General features: G+C 38.0%; 1 protein-coding gene across 1 annotated transcript in view; it reads left to right on the forward strand.

The window, feature by feature from the left end:
• Window positions 1–16,417, forward strand: part of PGM2 (phosphoglucomutase 2) — a 35,717-nt gene extending 19,300 nt beyond the window's left edge. The window contains exons 8-14 of the mRNA XM_055246314.2: window positions 220–317; window positions 1,517–1,697; window positions 1,788–1,881; window positions 3,112–3,241; window positions 4,775–4,964; window positions 10,237–10,370; window positions 15,839–16,417. Coding sequence (XP_055102289.2) covers window positions 220–317; window positions 1,517–1,697; window positions 1,788–1,881; window positions 3,112–3,241; window positions 4,775–4,964; window positions 10,237–10,370; window positions 15,839–15,941 — 930 coding nt within the window. The 3' untranslated portion in view covers window positions 15,942–16,417. The remainder of the gene's footprint in view (window positions 1–219; window positions 318–1,516; window positions 1,698–1,787; window positions 1,882–3,111; window positions 3,242–4,774; window positions 4,965–10,236; window positions 10,371–15,838) is intronic.
• Window positions 16,418–17,396: the final 979 nt, after the last annotated feature.

The following is a 17,396-nucleotide window of genomic DNA, read 5'->3' on the forward strand; positions in this document are numbered from 1 at the left end:
ATCTGACCTCTGACTTAGGAAGATACCATGTGACCAACCAAGACCAGCTGCAGCTTTTGTTTGCTAAATTTCACTTCTGGAGCTGGTCTTGGTTGGTCCTATATCATCTTTCTAAGAGGGGAAAGACCTCTTGAGTTCTAGAGGAACTGAGTGTTTTTAAAGACTACCATATGCTCGATTCTTGATTAAATAATCTTTTATTTTCATATTCTCCTTCAGACTTTGTCTTTTGCTTTGGCTGACAAAACCAAGGCCAGAATTGTTTTAGCTAATGACCCGGATGCCGATAGACTTGCTGTGGCAGAAAAGCAAGACAGGTAAAATTAATTGTGATTACCTATATTATAGAACATATAAAGGATGATCTCTTCATTGGTAAAATGTTTCTGGGGAGACAGGACCTATTTGGAAACATTTCCCATTTATTTTGCAAATGATCATTTCACTGAACCTCCTGTGGAGTCTTCTAATGGAGAGCAAGATAGAGATCTAGTGTTGGGGGAGGTTACGTGATTGGCAAGCATAATGCAGAGTAAATCAACCCAGCATATATTTCAAATTGAAACTCCTATTTGGGAACTTCTCATTTTATAATTGATTTTTTTTATAAGTAATGTCTCAGTGTCTAACGAGGGTAAAGCACTTTGGTGCTAGCTGTGTACTTCAGTATTTGCTGAGGGGTTTAGGAGGGAGCTGTACCTTCAAGGAGATGCTGAATTTAGTTTGGACAGACCAGGGAGGAATTCCTGTGGGGTATCGGCACAGTATTTAAGACAAGTCTGACCAGAGAGTTTGTACAAAGGAGAAGTAAGTACGTGGGGGCTAAAGTTGAAAGGTAGGCAGGGCCCAAGCAATTTTGGGCGTCAGGTAGCCTATGTGATGTTTTGGGGGCAGGAGGGTGCTGCTGCTGAAATGGTAGGGTTTTTAGATTGTGATAAAACAGGTTCCATTCTATATCAGTGTTGAGAAAGTTAAGCTAAGGTGATACGTCCTGATAGGTGAGATTTACTTCTAGCCATCTGGACTGCCAAGAGAAGCAGAAATCGCACATCTTCTCTCTGATGTTCTGACCATTTAGGACCGAGCTTGATCTTAAGGGGTACTGAGCTGTCCCCTCTCAGAATCAGCAATACTGGCCAGTCCAGAAATTGAGATAGCAAAACTTACTCTATATATGGGGGATCTTGCCAGCATATTTGTTATATTTAAAACCAAAGGCTTTGCCAAAGATTAATATAGAGCCATTGTGTGTCATGTCTGACATACTTATTTTATACAGTCTTCAAAGACAGGATGTCTGTTCAGGCAAACTGGCTGATATATATGTAGCTGCTCAGATGTTTGTAAAATGGCAGTTACATTTCTGACCAGTTATTTAAAGATGATGAATAACAGGAACAGCCTTGCAGAACATACTTCGACGCTTTGTTTGCTAAATTGTTTTATCTCCATGACACTTTAGAGTCTTCTTTAAGATTATGGAAATGAATGGTTGTTGTTGTTTTTTTTCTTTCAGTGGTGAATGGAGGGTGTTTTCAGGCAATGAGTTGGGGGCCCTGCTGGGCTGGTGGCTTTTTACATCTTGGAAAGAGAAGAACCAGGATCGCAGTGCTCTCAAAGACACGTACATGTTGTCCAGCACCGTCTCCTCCAAAATCTTGCGGGCCATTGCCTTAAAGGAAGGTTTTCATTTTGAGGTAAGGTGTTTTTGGGACTCGCTCATTTTCCTTTCATCTGCTCTGTAGAAGATCTAAGGCATGTCTTTCTCTTCTGGATTATCCCTTTAGGAAACATTAACTGGCTTTAAGTGGATGGGAAACAGAGCCAAACAGCTAATAGACCAGGGGAAAACTGTCTTATTTGCATTTGAAGAAGCTATTGGTAAGAAGTGATCATGAACATTAAGGAATTGGTTGCAAGGCAAAAGGAAAAGGTTTGAATTGGGATTCAAAGATCCACAGTGAAACACGGTTTATTTTGCTTCTCCAGCACTCAGGTTGAATGTTGAACTGTCCTGCTCCAAAATTGACATCTCAGATGCTTTACAGCAAAAAGGAATGTCTTAAAAACAACCAAGTCATTCATGTCAGAATCCTTTGCCTGGATGACTGAAAACAGTGATATTGTATGCTTGGCTGCTGGTACATGTATTTTGGGAGTTGTGATGTTTCCTCCACTGTGGTGTTTAATATCCAGGCCTAAACACTGTGGTATTTAATGTCCCTCCGCCTCCAAAAGTGCTAATGAGGATCTATGCTACAGTCTATCCAGAGGAAAGGAGAAGGAAGGCATGGTTTGCTGCTGTCATCAGAATGATACTCACCCAAAAGGATGACCCAGGTCCAGCCAGAATGACAGAAAAACCCTTGTCCTAAACTGTCAATATAAATGAACAGAAAGGAGAACTAGCTATAGAAATTTGAAACTCACATTGTACCAAACGCTTTTAGCTATTAATTTAATAAAAACTATTATGCATTAGATTTATTTATATTCATTTGTATATTCTCTGCAACACTAACACATGATTTAACTAATCAAAGAAAGTGTCATCGCTCAGGTTCTGCTCTTTTATTGTCAGATTTGGCAGACTTGTCTTTCCGTAGCTTTTTATTTTAAAAAAGATTTTCTTACATTCATTTATCAAGTATTAATTGCATGTCTGTTACTCAGTGACTCTAAAAGAAATGGATGGCACTGACCTTAGCCTACAGCAGCTTAGATTTAGTTAAGTAATCACACACAAGAGTATAGGCCAGATGTCAAGATGAATAATGTAACTAACAAATACTATTGAGATTCGGAGAAGAAAGACGTATGTATTGACTAGGACAATTGGAAACAATTTCATGAGCTGGAAGGAGTTTCATGACTCTAGTGATTGAGCACCATGTGGCCAGGAGGGAAAATCTTGCAGGTTCTTCAGCAAATACTTCTTGAAGGCCTGCTATGGGCTAGGCACTGGGCTAAATTCCTAAACATAAGGTATTAATGAGAAACATGCATACACGCAACATTGTACAACCTCTAATATGCAATAGCCAGGATTCATACTCATATGTGGTTTGACACAGTATTGTATAGATGTATGTATGACGTGTGTTTCTGCAGGATACATGTGCTGCCCTTTTGTTCTGGACAAAGATGGAGTCAGTGCCGCTGTCATAAGTGCAGAGTTGGCTAGCTTTCTAGCAACCAAGAATTTGTCTTTGTCTCAGCAACTAAAGGCCATTTATGTGGAGTAAGTTGTTATTGACTCTGTTGGATTGAAATAATATTTTGAAATGTTCTATTATATACTTATGCATGAGATACTAATATCCTTTCTAATGCTCTTATTTTGGTGATGAATTCTATTTCTTATAAAAATTAAATAAGGCTGGGCACAGTGGCTCATGCCTGTAATCCCAGCACTTTGGGAGGCTGAGGCGGGTGGATCACCTGAGGTCAGGAGTTCGAGACCAGCCTGGCCAACATGGTGAAACCCCGTCTCTACTAAACATACAAAAATTAGCTGGTTATGGTGGTGGGCACCTGTAATCCCAGCTACTCGGGAGGCTGAGGCAGGACAATTGCTTGAACCTGGGAGGCAGAGGTTGCAGTGAGCCGAGATCGCGCCATTGCACTCCAGCCTGGGTGACAAGAGCTAAACTCTGTCTCAAAAAAAAAAAAAAAAAAAAAAAAAAAACTAAAGAGATCACCTTTTCCTTTTGATACTTAACAACTTAGTAATTACTATTCCTGATTGCATTAATTCTTAACAAATGACAACATGAAAGAATGTGATTTTAAGTGTCCGATATCAAAAAAGATTGAATGTCTTCATAATACATTTATTCATTTTTTGTAGCAATTACTCAGCTCTGCCTTGCCTGTGTAGTGCGTAAGCATCCAAAGATAATACAGAAAGTGATGCGTGTGATGTGGCTCTCTGTGCAAATGCAGGCGGAAGACCAGGCAGTTATTTGGTGATCCCTGGGGTAGATTGTCGGACCTCTTTTTTTTTTTTTTTTTTTTGAGACGGGGTCTTGCTCTGTCACCAGGCTGGAGTGCAGTGGCGTGATCTCGGCTTACTGCAATCTCTGCCTCCTGGGTTCAAGTAATTCTCCTACCTCAGCCTCCCGGGTAGCTGGGATTATAGGTGTCTCCATACCTGGCTAATTTTTGTATTTTTAGTAGAGTTGGGGGTTTCACCATATTGGCCAGGCTGGTCTCGAACTCCTAACCTCAGGTGATCTGCCCATCTTGGCCTCCCAAAGTGCTGGGATAACAGGCGTGAGCCACTGTTCCTGGCCTGGATCTCTTTTTTAATGGTCTTTTAAAAATTATTCCTTTGGCGTCAGTTATGACTATTACATTTATTTTATTATTTATTTTATTTTATTTTATTTTATTTTTTGAGACGGAGTCTCTCGTTGCCCAGGCTAGAGTGCAGTGGCACAATCTTGGCTCACTGAATCCCCCACCTCCTGGGTTCAAGCGATTTTCCTGCTGCAGCCTCGGGAGTAGCTGGGACTACAGGTGCCTGTCACCATACCAGGCTAATTTTTGTATTTTTAGTAAAGACAAGGTTTCTCCATGTTGGCCAGGCTGGTCTCAAACTCCTGATCTCAGGTGATCTGCCTGCCTCGGTCTCACAAAGTGCTGGGATTACAGGCGTGATCCACTGCACCCAGCCATATTTATTTTAGAATACACTGGTTGGTACATGTTCTGTGTCCACCCTACAAAATTATTTGTTCCTCATATGCATGAATTTGTATTTGCTTGATAGGTATGGCTACCATATTACTAAAGCTTCCTATTTTATCTGCCATGATCAAGACACCATTAAGAAATTATTTGAAAACCTCAGAAACTACGACGGAAAAAATAATTATCCAAAAGCTTGTGGCAAATTTGAAATTTCTGCCATTAGGGACCTTACAACTGGCTATGATGATAGCCAACCTGATAAAAAAGCTGTAAGTAATGTCTTCTCTTTTCAACTAACCTCTTTTCTATTTACCTTTTAAAATAATTTGAATAAATTATTTAACCATACAATTAATTGAAGCTGATTTTAGGCACTTAGGCGTGATTATAAATAACCTATAAAAAATATCTGGAAGCTGGATGTGGTGGCTCACGCCTGTAATCCCAGCACTTTGGGAGGTTGAGGTGGGCAAATCACTTGAGGTCAGGAGTTCGAGACCAGCCTGGCCAACATGGCAAAACCCGGTCTCTATTAAAAAATACAAAAATTAGCCAGGCATGGTAAGTTAAAAACCACAGGCTAAAACTAAAAGAGATTCTACTAGGCGGGGAGCAGTGGCTCACACCTGTAATCCCAGCACTTTGGGAGGCCAAGGCAGTTGGATCACTTGAGGTCAGGAGTTCAAGACCAGCCTGGCCAACATGGTGAAACTCCATCTCTACTAAAAATACAAAAATTAGCCGGATGTGGTGGCACATACCTATAACCCTAGCTACTCAGGAGGGTGAAGCAGGAGAACTGCTTGAACCCGGGAGGCAGAGGTTGCAGTGAGCTGAGATGCACTACTGCACTCTAGCCTGGGTGACAGAGCGAAACTTTGTCTCAAAAAAAAAAAAAAAAAAGAGGAACTAGTCATCAAAGCCTGTGTGGTCATTTAGCACCTTAGGCAATAAGTGCTCAGAAGTGTGGAACCTGTCTGTGGTCACAGAGCTTAGTTGGTGGTGGTCCAGGGAGAATCTGGGTTTTCTGTCTCAGGATCCAGCATTCTCTCCCTGTCAGGAGTTCTCGCACTTGAAGGAGCATCAGTAACCAAGAAGGCTGGCGAAAACAGTGTTGGAGCCCACACCTGGACTTTCTGATTCAGTAGGTCTGGGGTAGGAGCCAAAAATGTTCATTTCTAACAACGTCCCAGGTGGTACTGATGCAACTGGTCCTCACTTTGAGAACCACTGTTTGTTTTCTAGTTAGTTCATTCTGTTCTCTGAGTGTATGGGAGCTGTTGGCTGTAAAGCCTGAGTTTGCATTCTTCACACCATGCAGATCCTTCACTGGAGACAAAAGAAGACCCAAAGGTAGCAGAAGAGTGTTGCTAAATATGTCAGGGGGTTGGGGGAAGAAAGTAAGAGTATCCTTGTGAGATGTTAGGCACTTTCTTTGATATTTACTTTGTTCTATTTTTCATTTTCATCTGCACACAGCATATTTTAAAAATAGAAATAGCATGAAAACGCTTATGATGAAACGTGGCAGTCCCACCCCTGCTACCTCATTGCCATGCCACCAAGACTAGATTTGTAAATCATGTGCTCATATAGTGATGTTTTGATATACCAGTTTTACAATTTGTTGACTTTCTATTTTTGAGATATTTAGTTCTTACACTTTCTACATTCAATAATCCTCTTCTCCCCGTCCTCACAGTACGTTTATGCCACAGCTTTTGATTAAATCAGATTCTGTGCTTTTGTTATTATGACTAGTAACTGCTGTTGCCTGCTGGCTAAGTAGTGTATTTTGATTAGGTTTCCCTAGTTTGTATAGAGAATTGTATTTCCTGTACCTTTTCTTTTCTTTTTTTTTTTTTTTTTTGGAGACAGGGTCTTGCAGTGTCACTTAGTCACTTAGGCTGGAGTGAATGGCATGATGACAGCTCCCTGTAGCTTTGACCTCCCAGGCTCAAGTGATCCTCCCACCTCACCCTCCTGAGTAGCTAGGACCAAGGTTATGCCATCATGCCTGGCTTTTTTTTGTTTGTTTGTTTTTTTGGAGGGACGAGTCTCTCCCTATGTTTCCCAGGCAGGTCTCAAGTGATCCTCCTGCCTTAGCCTCCCAAAGTACTAGGATTACAGGCCTAAGCTACTGCACCTGCCTTAATTCATGTAGTAATAGTTGCCTTGTTCTTCCATTTGCCTGGATTTCTATGTACCTGTCAGTAGTTTTCCCCAAATCCTTCAAATGCCTCTCAGTAGGGTTTTCCTGGTCCATGTCCAGTGGCCACCCTCCTGGTTCCTCCACCTGGGCTGGGCCAGCTGCTTTCTGGGTTGGGTGCACAGCTGTCTTCCTGGGAATGCCCTTCTCCAGGGTTGAGTCCCTTGCTTCTAGACCTCATGGCTTCCTCTTTCTATATTTATTTTCCTAGATCACATCCTCTAATAGCTTTCTGAGAACAAGTAATTGGGTAGTAAGTTTTTGGTGGCATTTAGATCTGAAAATGTCTTATTCTGTCCTCACACTTCATTGACTCACAGTTTTGAAAACATTGCTTCATTATTGTTGGGCTTCGAGCATTGCTGTTGAGTCTCCATTTCTTCCTTTTTCAGCAAATAGTTAAGGCCTACTGTATGCTGCATGTAAGGTTATTGATGCCATACTTATTCAGTCCTTTCCATGCAACTTGTTTTGTTTTTTTCCTCTGGGAAGATTTTAGGAACTTTTCTCTGAACTTCAGTTTCTAAAATTTCACAGCGATATGCTATAGTATGGGTCCCTTTTTATTCATGTTTCTGGATACTTAGTCTGTAGAATCATTTATTTTAGTTCTGAGAAGTTCTCTTGATTTTGTATCAAGAAAGGGAGCTAATTGGTTGTTTTTTAAAATAACCACGTCCCCTACATTTTCAGTTTTTCGTTTCTTGAAGAGTTCTTAGATGCTGGCTCTCCAAGACTGATGTTCTACTTTTCTTCTTTCTTTCTTTCTTCTTCTGTTTTTTTGGGAGATTTCCTTAGCTTTAGCTTTTACTGCCTCTGTTGGCTATTTCAGTTATAACTCTCTAATTTATTAAAAATAGTATCCTATTGAAACAGGGTCTTGCTCTTTCACCCAAGCTGGAGTGCAGTGACATGAGCATAGCTCACTGCAGCCTTGATCTCCTGGGCTCAAGCGATCCTCCTGCTTCAGCCTCCTGAGTAGCTGGAACTACAGGTGTGTGCCACCATGCCCGGCTAAGGTTTTTAGTTTAGTAGAGACAGGATCTTGCTGGGTTGCCCAGGGTGATATTTCTTTTTTTTTTTTTTTTAATGTAAACAATATCTTACCTCTCTAAGGATTATAGACCTAATTATAGTTTTTTTAAAAATATAAGTCTGTTTTTTCCTCTACATTCTCTTTATTTCCACCAAGTTCTTTTTATTCTGTTTGTTTCAGACTTTGTCTTTTATCTGATGTCTTTCCCCAAAAGTCTGATGATCCTTAACTATCCTTTGGGCACCTAAGAACTGATTGGAAGCTCTGTGTACATATGCAGATCAAATGACATACTTCACTTAGAGGATATTGGTAGCAAGTTAACTTTATAAGGGGATCCCCCTGATTTAATGAGACCTTAATCACCTACCCAAGGCTGATAAGATGAGATGCCAAGGCCCTGGAGGCGTGACTGGGGCGGAGCTGGGGGTGTCAGCCTGAAGGCTTCTACTTGATCCCTCTGTTTTCATCATGCCCTGCCCAGGTTCCCCAACTCCTGAATGTTTCTGATTTAATCTCCAGAGATTAAACCATCTCCTGCAGAAACGGAGAAGAGGTGATTCTGTGATGGTGTGGGCTCAGGGCAAGGAACGGGGCGGGTCTAAGAGCTTCTTTCAAACCCTGTTCCTGCTTTTCGCCCCTGCCTCACATCTGCCTTTTGCAGTACCTGCTGTCTCTGGTTCCTGAGCTTGGCCAGGATTTTGCAGAGCACCTTGCCTCGGTTCTCATCCAAGTCTCCTTCCGCAGGCACTCAGATTTCATTCTCTGGGTCCCACCAGACCAGTTCTGTGCCTCCATCTGTTTTCTGACTTGTGCGATGGGTTGGCAGCCCCATCAGCTGCTACCTCCTCTTTGTCTCTTTGCCCATGTGTTTATGCTATTTAAAGTACCTCTGTAATTTTAATGGAGTTTTGGGACCTATCATATAAATATACCATTTCCTCAAGACCATTTTTCTTTTCTAACCAGTAGATTTATATGGCATTTATTTTTTCTTACAGAAGCTTCCTTTTTTTTTTTTCTTTTTCTTTTCTTTTCTTTTTTTTTTTTTTTTTTTTGAGACGTAGTTGCAGTCTGTTACCCAGGCTGGAGTACGGTAGTGCAATCTCGGCTCACTGCAGCCTCTGCCTCCCGGGTTCAAGTGATTCTCCTGCGTCAGCTTCCTGAGTAGCTGAGATTACAGGCGCCCGCCACTATGCCTGGCTAATTTTTGTATTTTTAGTAGAGACGGGATGTTGCCGTGTTGGCCAGGCTTGTCTCCAACTCCTGGCCTTGTGTGATCTGCCCTCCTCGGCCTCCCAAAGTGCAAAGTGCTGGTATTACAGGCATGAGCCACCGTGCCCAGCCTGGAAGCTTTATTTAAAAAAAAAAAAAAAACTCCTTATGGAATTTTCTTTGCAAAGATTCACTTTGTAACAGTAAAAATAATCTAGTTTGGGTTTTTTTTTTTGGTAGTGTTGTATTAATCTGTTTAAGTCAATATCTTGTGAAATGATGTGTTTTAATAAAACTTTAATAACTTCAATAGAACTAGGGAAGTAAAAGCTGATACACAAAGTTACTTAATTTTCTTTATTTAAAATTAATTTAGTTAATTCACAAATAAAAATTGTATACATTTATGATGTACAATCTGATGTTTTAAAATAATGTGTACATTGTGATGGCTAAAATCAAGTTAATTAGAATGTATTACCTCACATATTTATCATGTATTTCTAGTGAGAACACTTAAAATCTATTCTCTTAGCAATTTTCAAGTGTACAGTGCATCATTATTAACTCTAGTCACCGTATTGTACAATAGATCTCTCGAACTTTTCTTCTGGCTAACTGAAACTTCATGCCCTTTGACCAGCATCTCCCCAAACTCCCCCTCCCTTATCCCCACCCTCCCCCAGTCAGCCCCTGGTAACCACTGTTCTGTTCTGTGCCTCTGTGAGTTCAACCTTTTCGGATTCCACATATAGGTGAGATCATGCAGTATTTGTCTTTCTGTGCCTGGCTTATTTCACTCAACATAATGTCTTCCAGGTTCATCCATATTGTTGCAAATGACAGGATTTCCTTCTCTTTTAAGGCTGAATAGTATTCCATATAGTAGACCACATATTCATAAATTACTGTCATTTAGTATTTCATTCATGTGGAGTACATTTTCTGATTTCCTCCAAAATGTTTTTCTTTTCTAACCAATAGATTTGTTGGGCATTTATTTTCTTACTTATGCAAGGGAAGATACTGGTTAGGCCAGAATGTTACTATTTAAACTTAAAATGTGTGCATTAATTCCTAGGTTCTTCCCACTAGTAAAAGCAGCCAAATGATCACCTTCACCTTTGCTAATGGAGGCGTGGCCACCATGCGCACCAGTGGGACAGAGCCCAAAATCAAGTACTATGCAGAGCTGTGTGCCCCACCTGGGAACAGGTATGATGTGGATGGCAGCTGCTGTCATTTTACTCCCCAGACTTCCTAACTGGTTCTATTCAAATGCCAAGTGAAATGTTCCATCTTTCTAACAGGTAATTTAATTAGAAATGCTGTTTCAGAACCTGCACTAATATTTTGATATAACAGTCAGTCTGAGCATCCAGGGAAAAGCTTACTTTTTACTTTCTTACTTTTGTCCTAAATTTCTTTGTATGGGAAAATTTTATCCTTATTTCAGTATAGTAATAAAAGTGCCTTTTTCTAAACACTTTTCATTGGTGGCTAACACCAATGAGATTTTCTGTTTTTCTCAAACTTCAGTCTTCCCATGTCTCTGATAAAATAAATTATAATCCATTCCACATGCATTCAAGAAATATCTTTGAGTATTCATTATAGACAGGTCTGTGCTGGGTTCTGGAGGGGCCACTGTCAGACAGCCTCGTCAGAGAGAGTCCTTGCTGCCAAAGAGCTGATGGGCTGGTAGCTTCAGGTTCAAGTTTCTGTGACCTTGATAAAGTGTTTCAGTTGGTCACTCTGTAACAACTTAACATTTTGCACCTTAACAAGCTCAGTGCATGTCCTTAGTGTGTGTAAGTGTGATATTGCATGCCTACCCAACATGCAGTTAACCAGCACTTCCCTATTCAGAATACAGTTGAAAATCACGAAAAGTTTTTGTAAAAGGTGAATTAAGTCAGTGCTGTCTGACAGAACTAAAATACAATCCACAGATGCAATTTTGATTTTCTACTTGTCACCTTTTAAAAGAGTAAAAAGAAACAGGTGAAATTAATTTCAATAATATATTTTACTTAACCTAGTATATCCAAAAATTATTACAACATGTAATCGGTGTAAATATTATTAATGAGGTGTTTTACATTCTTTTTTTTTCCTTTGGAAAAAAGTCCTCAAAATTGATTCAGAATTTTACACTTACAGCATATCTCAATTTGAGTGCTCCATTTTTATCAGAAATACTTGATCTGTAGAGTTAATAAAATTTAGAGTGGACAAAGTAGATTTTAATACCCAGATTATTCCAAACATTCTTGTTTTCTAATAACTGAATCAATTATCAGTTTTAAAACTTGAACTCAATTAACTCAACTTCATAAAATTAAAAATTCAGTTCCTCAGTGGCATTTGCCACATTTCAAGTTCTTGGTAGCCACATGTGTCTAATGGCCGCTGTAGTAAACAGCACCCGTCTAGGTAATTGTGACAACGTAGACAAACCAAAGCTTTGCTCATAGAAGTTTTTCCAGCCTTGTGAATCAAACTTGTGCAAATAAAAGCAGATGAAAATTCCTGAGCATCTTAAATTGCCAAGCTAGTAGCAGATTAAATGTAGCAAATTAGAGGAATGGGGAATTATAACAAACTCTTCTCAGGCAAGGAGAAGCGACTGCTGATAGCAAGAAAGGAAATACTAAAACAAAACACAACTATAAAACATGGACACAAGAACTTAGAAAGCTCACCACTCCATGAGTTTATCATGAGGGAAATAGCATTCTACACCCAAGTGAGCCCAGAATACAGCTCCAGTCCAACACAGTCATGCTTATGGCTCTCAAATGTCAAGATGTTCAATAAAGAGATATTTAAGAAGTCATGGGACTATGTAATATATTTTCTCTATGGATTCCCATTCAAAACCTTTTTGTGCTTAAAGTGCAAAAATTCAACTATTAAGTGAACATATAAAAGCTCATTTTCTAAGAATTCTGGATTACCAATATTTTATTATAATATTATGCAAGAATCTTGTTTTTGTGTGCATTATATAGTAAGCTCTTTGCTGCTATATTGCATATAGTTTTTTGTAAACATTTCTTTATAATTCTTATTTAGTGTTTTCTTATTTCTATGTTTCATTCTTTTAAAAAGAAATGGACAGTCCAACTAAACAGTCCAACTGAAGTATCTGTTTTTTCTATATCTTGTCCTTTCCTTTTCATTATCTGATGAAAATATATCTTATATTTTGGAAAGCTTTCCTTTGTAATAATGACGCTATTTAAATGTTTAAGGCTTTATGGTATTAACATTTTTCACATGGCTTATTGAGTGGACTTAAATTCAAATATTAGCCTATAAATTAGTGAAAAAACCTTGAAAATTTGTCCTTTTATTATATTCATTGAAACATTGCTTCCATTTATTAAATGGGACATTAAGCGCTGTGTCAGTAGATGGATATGTGGTCAGGGCTTAAGCAAGGCACCAGCGTACCTAACGTACAACTGCAATAAAGTTGTTTTTGTTTTGTTTTGTTTTGTTTTGTTTTGTTTTGAGACAGGATCTCTCTCTTTTGCCCAGGCTGGAGTGCAATGGTGGAATCTTAGCTTACTGCAACCTCTGCCTCCTGGGTTCAAGCGATTCTTGTGCCTTAGCCTCCTGAGTACCTAAGATTACAGATATGCACCACCACACCCAGCTAATTTTTTTGTTTTGGGGTTTTTTTTTAGTAGAGACAAGGTTTCATCATGTTGGTCAGGCTGGGCTCGAACTCCTGGCCTCAAGTGATCCGCCAGCCTTAGCCTCCCAAAGTGTTGGGATTACAGGCATGAGCCACTGCACCTGGCTAGCAATAAAGTCTTGACTAAGATTTCCTTCTTTCCTGAAAAGCTTAAATATTATTAATATGCTTTATGTCATAAATTTCAATTATTGATGGAATTTCATGGCCTTCTAATCAACTAAAATGGAAAATCCTTTTCAAATATGTGCTGCTTTAAAAATATATTTTTTTCAGGGGAGATGTCTTTAGTTTTGTCCAACTTTTTTATTTTGAACAATTTCAAACCTACAGAAATGTTGAAATAAGAATGCAGTGAATACCCACATACCCTTCACTTAGACCAAACTTCTTATGTAAAGAGCCAGATAGTAAATATTTTAGGATTTGCAGACATGTGTTTTCTGTTGCCACTACTCAGCTCTGCTAATGTAGTAAGAAAGCAGCCATATGAATAAAGGAATGGGCATGGCTGTGTTCCAGTAAAACTACATGAACCACAGTTTGTTGACCCCAATCCAGACTCAGCTATTGCTAACATTTTGCAATATTTGCTCTCTCACCATATATGTTATGTATTTGAGATTTTTCTGTACCATTTGAAAGACTCTGTGATACTTCGTGACACATCATAAGACTTCAGGATACTTCACTCCTGATATTTCAGTATGCATCTCTTAAGAACACTCTCTTAATATTAAGGCAAATAGATAATAATGGTACTAGGCAGGGTTCCAGTGGACCACCAGAAGCAGTAGAATGTATCTATTAAGAGACTGTTTGCAAGGAATCAACTTGTGCAATTGATTGTGGGGGCCAGCTCGGCAAATCTGAAACCCATAGGGCACGCTGTCCAGAAAGGGAGCCTGGAATTCTCGGGCATGGGTTAAAGTTACAGTCTACAGGTGGAATTCTTCAGGAAAACCTCAGTTCCATTCCTAATGCCTTTCAGATAGAATCTAGCCCATCCACATTGTCTAGGATAATCTCCTTTACTTAAAATCAACTGATTATAGATATTAATCACACCTACAAGATACCTTCACAGCATCACAACATTAGTGTTTGAATAACTGGAGACACTATCCTAGCCAAATTGACACCTAAATTCAAACATTCCCAAAAGTCCCCAAAATAGCTGTTTTCTCCCAATTTATAATCAAATCAAGAACACTGCATTGTATTTACTTGTCATTTAGCTGAAATATTTTTTCATGATGATTAGAGAAAAATAAATGCCTAATTATGCATGATACTTTCCTAAACATTCCGATAAAGAGATCCATCTAGCTTTAGACTTTTCAGAAACAGGAATTCCTAACCCTGGCTTAAATGATTATGGGATGTGTCCTGTTATTTTTAAAGATGTTATGAAATATTCTCAAGCATTAATTTAACAAATGGAACAGTTATTGATTAGGATGGAGAATAGTAACACAAAATTTTTGTTTTAAGAATTGTACCACTAAATCTTACACTGTGGTACTGATTTCTTTTTCATACATAAAATTCAATATCAAAAACATATCACTATATACATGAATCATAATGTTCATTCATGTCACGATTAAGAAATAAACTTGAATAATAAATTAGTAATCAGTAAATTCACCGAATTTTAGTTTTAAGTATACTTTAAAAAATGATTAGCTTACATGCCTTCCTGAGAACTGTTATTTTCTTCAAAGCACATTTATGGAGAAGGAGAAGAAAGCTGATATAATTGATATGTACTTAAAAAGTATAATTACTTTATATGTTGCCAGTAGGGATAAAAATAATTATAATGATAGCTACATTTATTGAGGTCTTTGGGCCGGGTTCAGTGCTAATTGCTTTATATAATTTATCGCAATCTGTACAGCAACTCTCTTGAGAAGATAAAGTCTTTATCCCAGTTTTACAAATGAGGAATCTGGGCCTTAGAGAGGCCAAGCCACTTGCCCAAGGGCACAGAGCTAGTAAGTATAGAGCCAGAATTAATGTCTGCAATGAAATGGATTGCTTTAGCTATTACAGTGTTGAAATGATTTTAACTAATTATAGGGATTTCCATTAAAATAAACTCTGCATATATTAAAAATGGTATGAAGAGTATAAAGTAATGGAAAGTACAAAGGATTTAGTTTTTTAAATTTAGCTTTTTGGTGTTAAGTACTTACAGTACTCACACTAGGCTACTTAAGATGCTGGAAACCTCTTTAACTGCAAGTCAGTTTTATCTGTTACTTACCTTGCAAATCTTTGTATATAAATGAGTATTTCCCACAGCTCTGAAAACTTGATTTTCTTAGAGGGATTTGTCTCCCCGGATTCTTGTTTATACTTTAGTTGTGACTCTTTGGTTCAAGAAATAGATTCATTATGATATGACCACAGGGATCTGATTTCTTGGTGTTTGACTCCTCAAACCCACCCGGAGGCTCCCTATTGCTGTTCATTCTAGGAAGGCTTTCTAGACAAGGCTAGAGCTTAGGTGCCAGTAGTTTGAGGGCAGACATCATCATGAATATCTGTATTCTGGGAGACTGAGGAGTTAACAGAGATGTTGTTTGTAAAAGTTTAGCAGGATTTAATGGCAAGTGACATCATGAAAGCTTTCTCTACACCCTTAGGTACAAATATTACAGATCTTTTAGGGATGCTAGGCCAAAAATTGTGTTTCTTACAAAGTCTTATGAGAAGAGCAAAGGATAATTTTGTTTATAGTTCAGACGTTGGAAATCTTTGGGAAAAATAATGCATATTGTCTCATGGAGTGTTTTGTCTAAGTCAACAGATGTGTTCCATGCTTAAGTCTCTGGAGTTCTCTTTTTTTTCCTATTTAGTCCTCTTCTTAAGGTTATATTTTCATGTCACTTGGTCAGTGGGGGGCAGCATTTAAACTGTGCTTTGGAATAATCCCTTGACCTGGATTTTTTTCCACCTTATTTTCCAGTGATCCTGAGCAGCTGAAGAAGGAACTGAATGAACTGGTCAGTGCTATTGAAGAACATTTTTTCCAGCCACAGAAGTACAATCTGCAGCCAAAAGCAGACTAAAATAGTCCAGCCTTGGGTACACTTGCATTTACCTACAATTAAGCTGGGTTTAAATTGTTAAGCAATATTTTTAAGGGCCAAATGATTCAAAATATCACAGGTATTTATGTGTTTTACAGAGACCTACATTCCTCATTGTTTCATGTTTGACCCTTAAGGTGAAAAAAGAAAAATGGCCAAACCTAACAAACTAACATTCCTACTAAAAAGTTGAGCTTCGACATACTTTGAATTTTTATAAGTGAAGATTTTTAAACTAACTTAAAAAAATAGATTGTAATTGATGTGCCTTAATTTGCATAAATCATAAAGGTATGTCCTCTCTGTAATTGTTTTAATGTGTGCTTGAAATATCCAGAAAACCTATGGAGTTAGTAAATTCTGGGCTGGCTTATGTGGGATAGCCACTTTTTAGGTATATGTACATTTATATTTCTATTAATTCCTTATAAAGTAAAATAAATGAATAGATCAAATGTTGTGTTCATGTTTGGGGAAAATGATAAGTTGCAGAAACCTATGAAATAGAGCAAAAGATGCTTTAAAAAGATACGTTTTTTGAACTAATTTTTTTTTAGTTCTAATAATGCACATAGCATATTAGTACATCGTACATGTGCTAGGAAAAAACAGCTTCACTGTCTTTGTTTAATGTGTTGAAACTCATCTTTTTAAATCTTGAGAAACCAAACAGTTGTTTACTTGAAACTTGAAAGTAGCATATTTTTCTGTTTGTTTGTTTGTTTGTTTTGCATTAGCACAATTTAATGTAATTCCTTGTTTGGAGGCAGCAAGACCTATGAGCAAGAACTATTTACTTGACCCTGTTTTTTTTCTCTTGTTCGTGTGTGGTCTAAAATCTAAAACTAGACTTTATTATGATAGATTTCCTATAAGCCAATTTCTAATAACAAATAGATTTATTATTTAATCTGTAACTTCTATCTTCTCATAATTCGTGGTCTTACAGCCTTCCAAAATGACTCCAGTTCAGCACCCATGAGCTAGGACCAAACTTTCTTTATATACATTATATATTTTATATTATTTCTGATTTTTAAAGCAAATGATTGCTATTATTATGATTACACTCAACCTAAATAGTTATGAACAGTTTCAGAACAATGAAAAATTACAATACTATGTGATAGTATTGTAACTTTTTCTATTTTAGTCATATGTTGCTTATGTCCTACCAGAACTCTTAAATCTATAATATTCAATATATTCTACAAACTGCTTCATTGTAGAAGCCATATTTATGTTTATTTTATAATATTTTCTAGTGTCAAACTGTACTGTGGAGAAAAGAAATGTTAGATCTGTGTTCTGTCTGCTTTTTTTTTTGAGCACATACTCTTCACCCTTTCATGGAGTTTGTTTCTGGAAATACAAAGTTGATTATGACCCAATCCTGCTATGATGGAACTCAGTCTAATTGGAGGGCTAATAAGT

Source organism: Symphalangus syndactylus, chromosome 16 (genome assembly GCF_028878055.3).
Source record: "Symphalangus syndactylus isolate Jambi chromosome 16, NHGRI_mSymSyn1-v2.1_pri, whole genome shotgun sequence".
NCBI classification, from domain to species: domain Eukaryota; kingdom Metazoa; phylum Chordata; class Mammalia; order Primates; family Hylobatidae; genus Symphalangus; species Symphalangus syndactylus.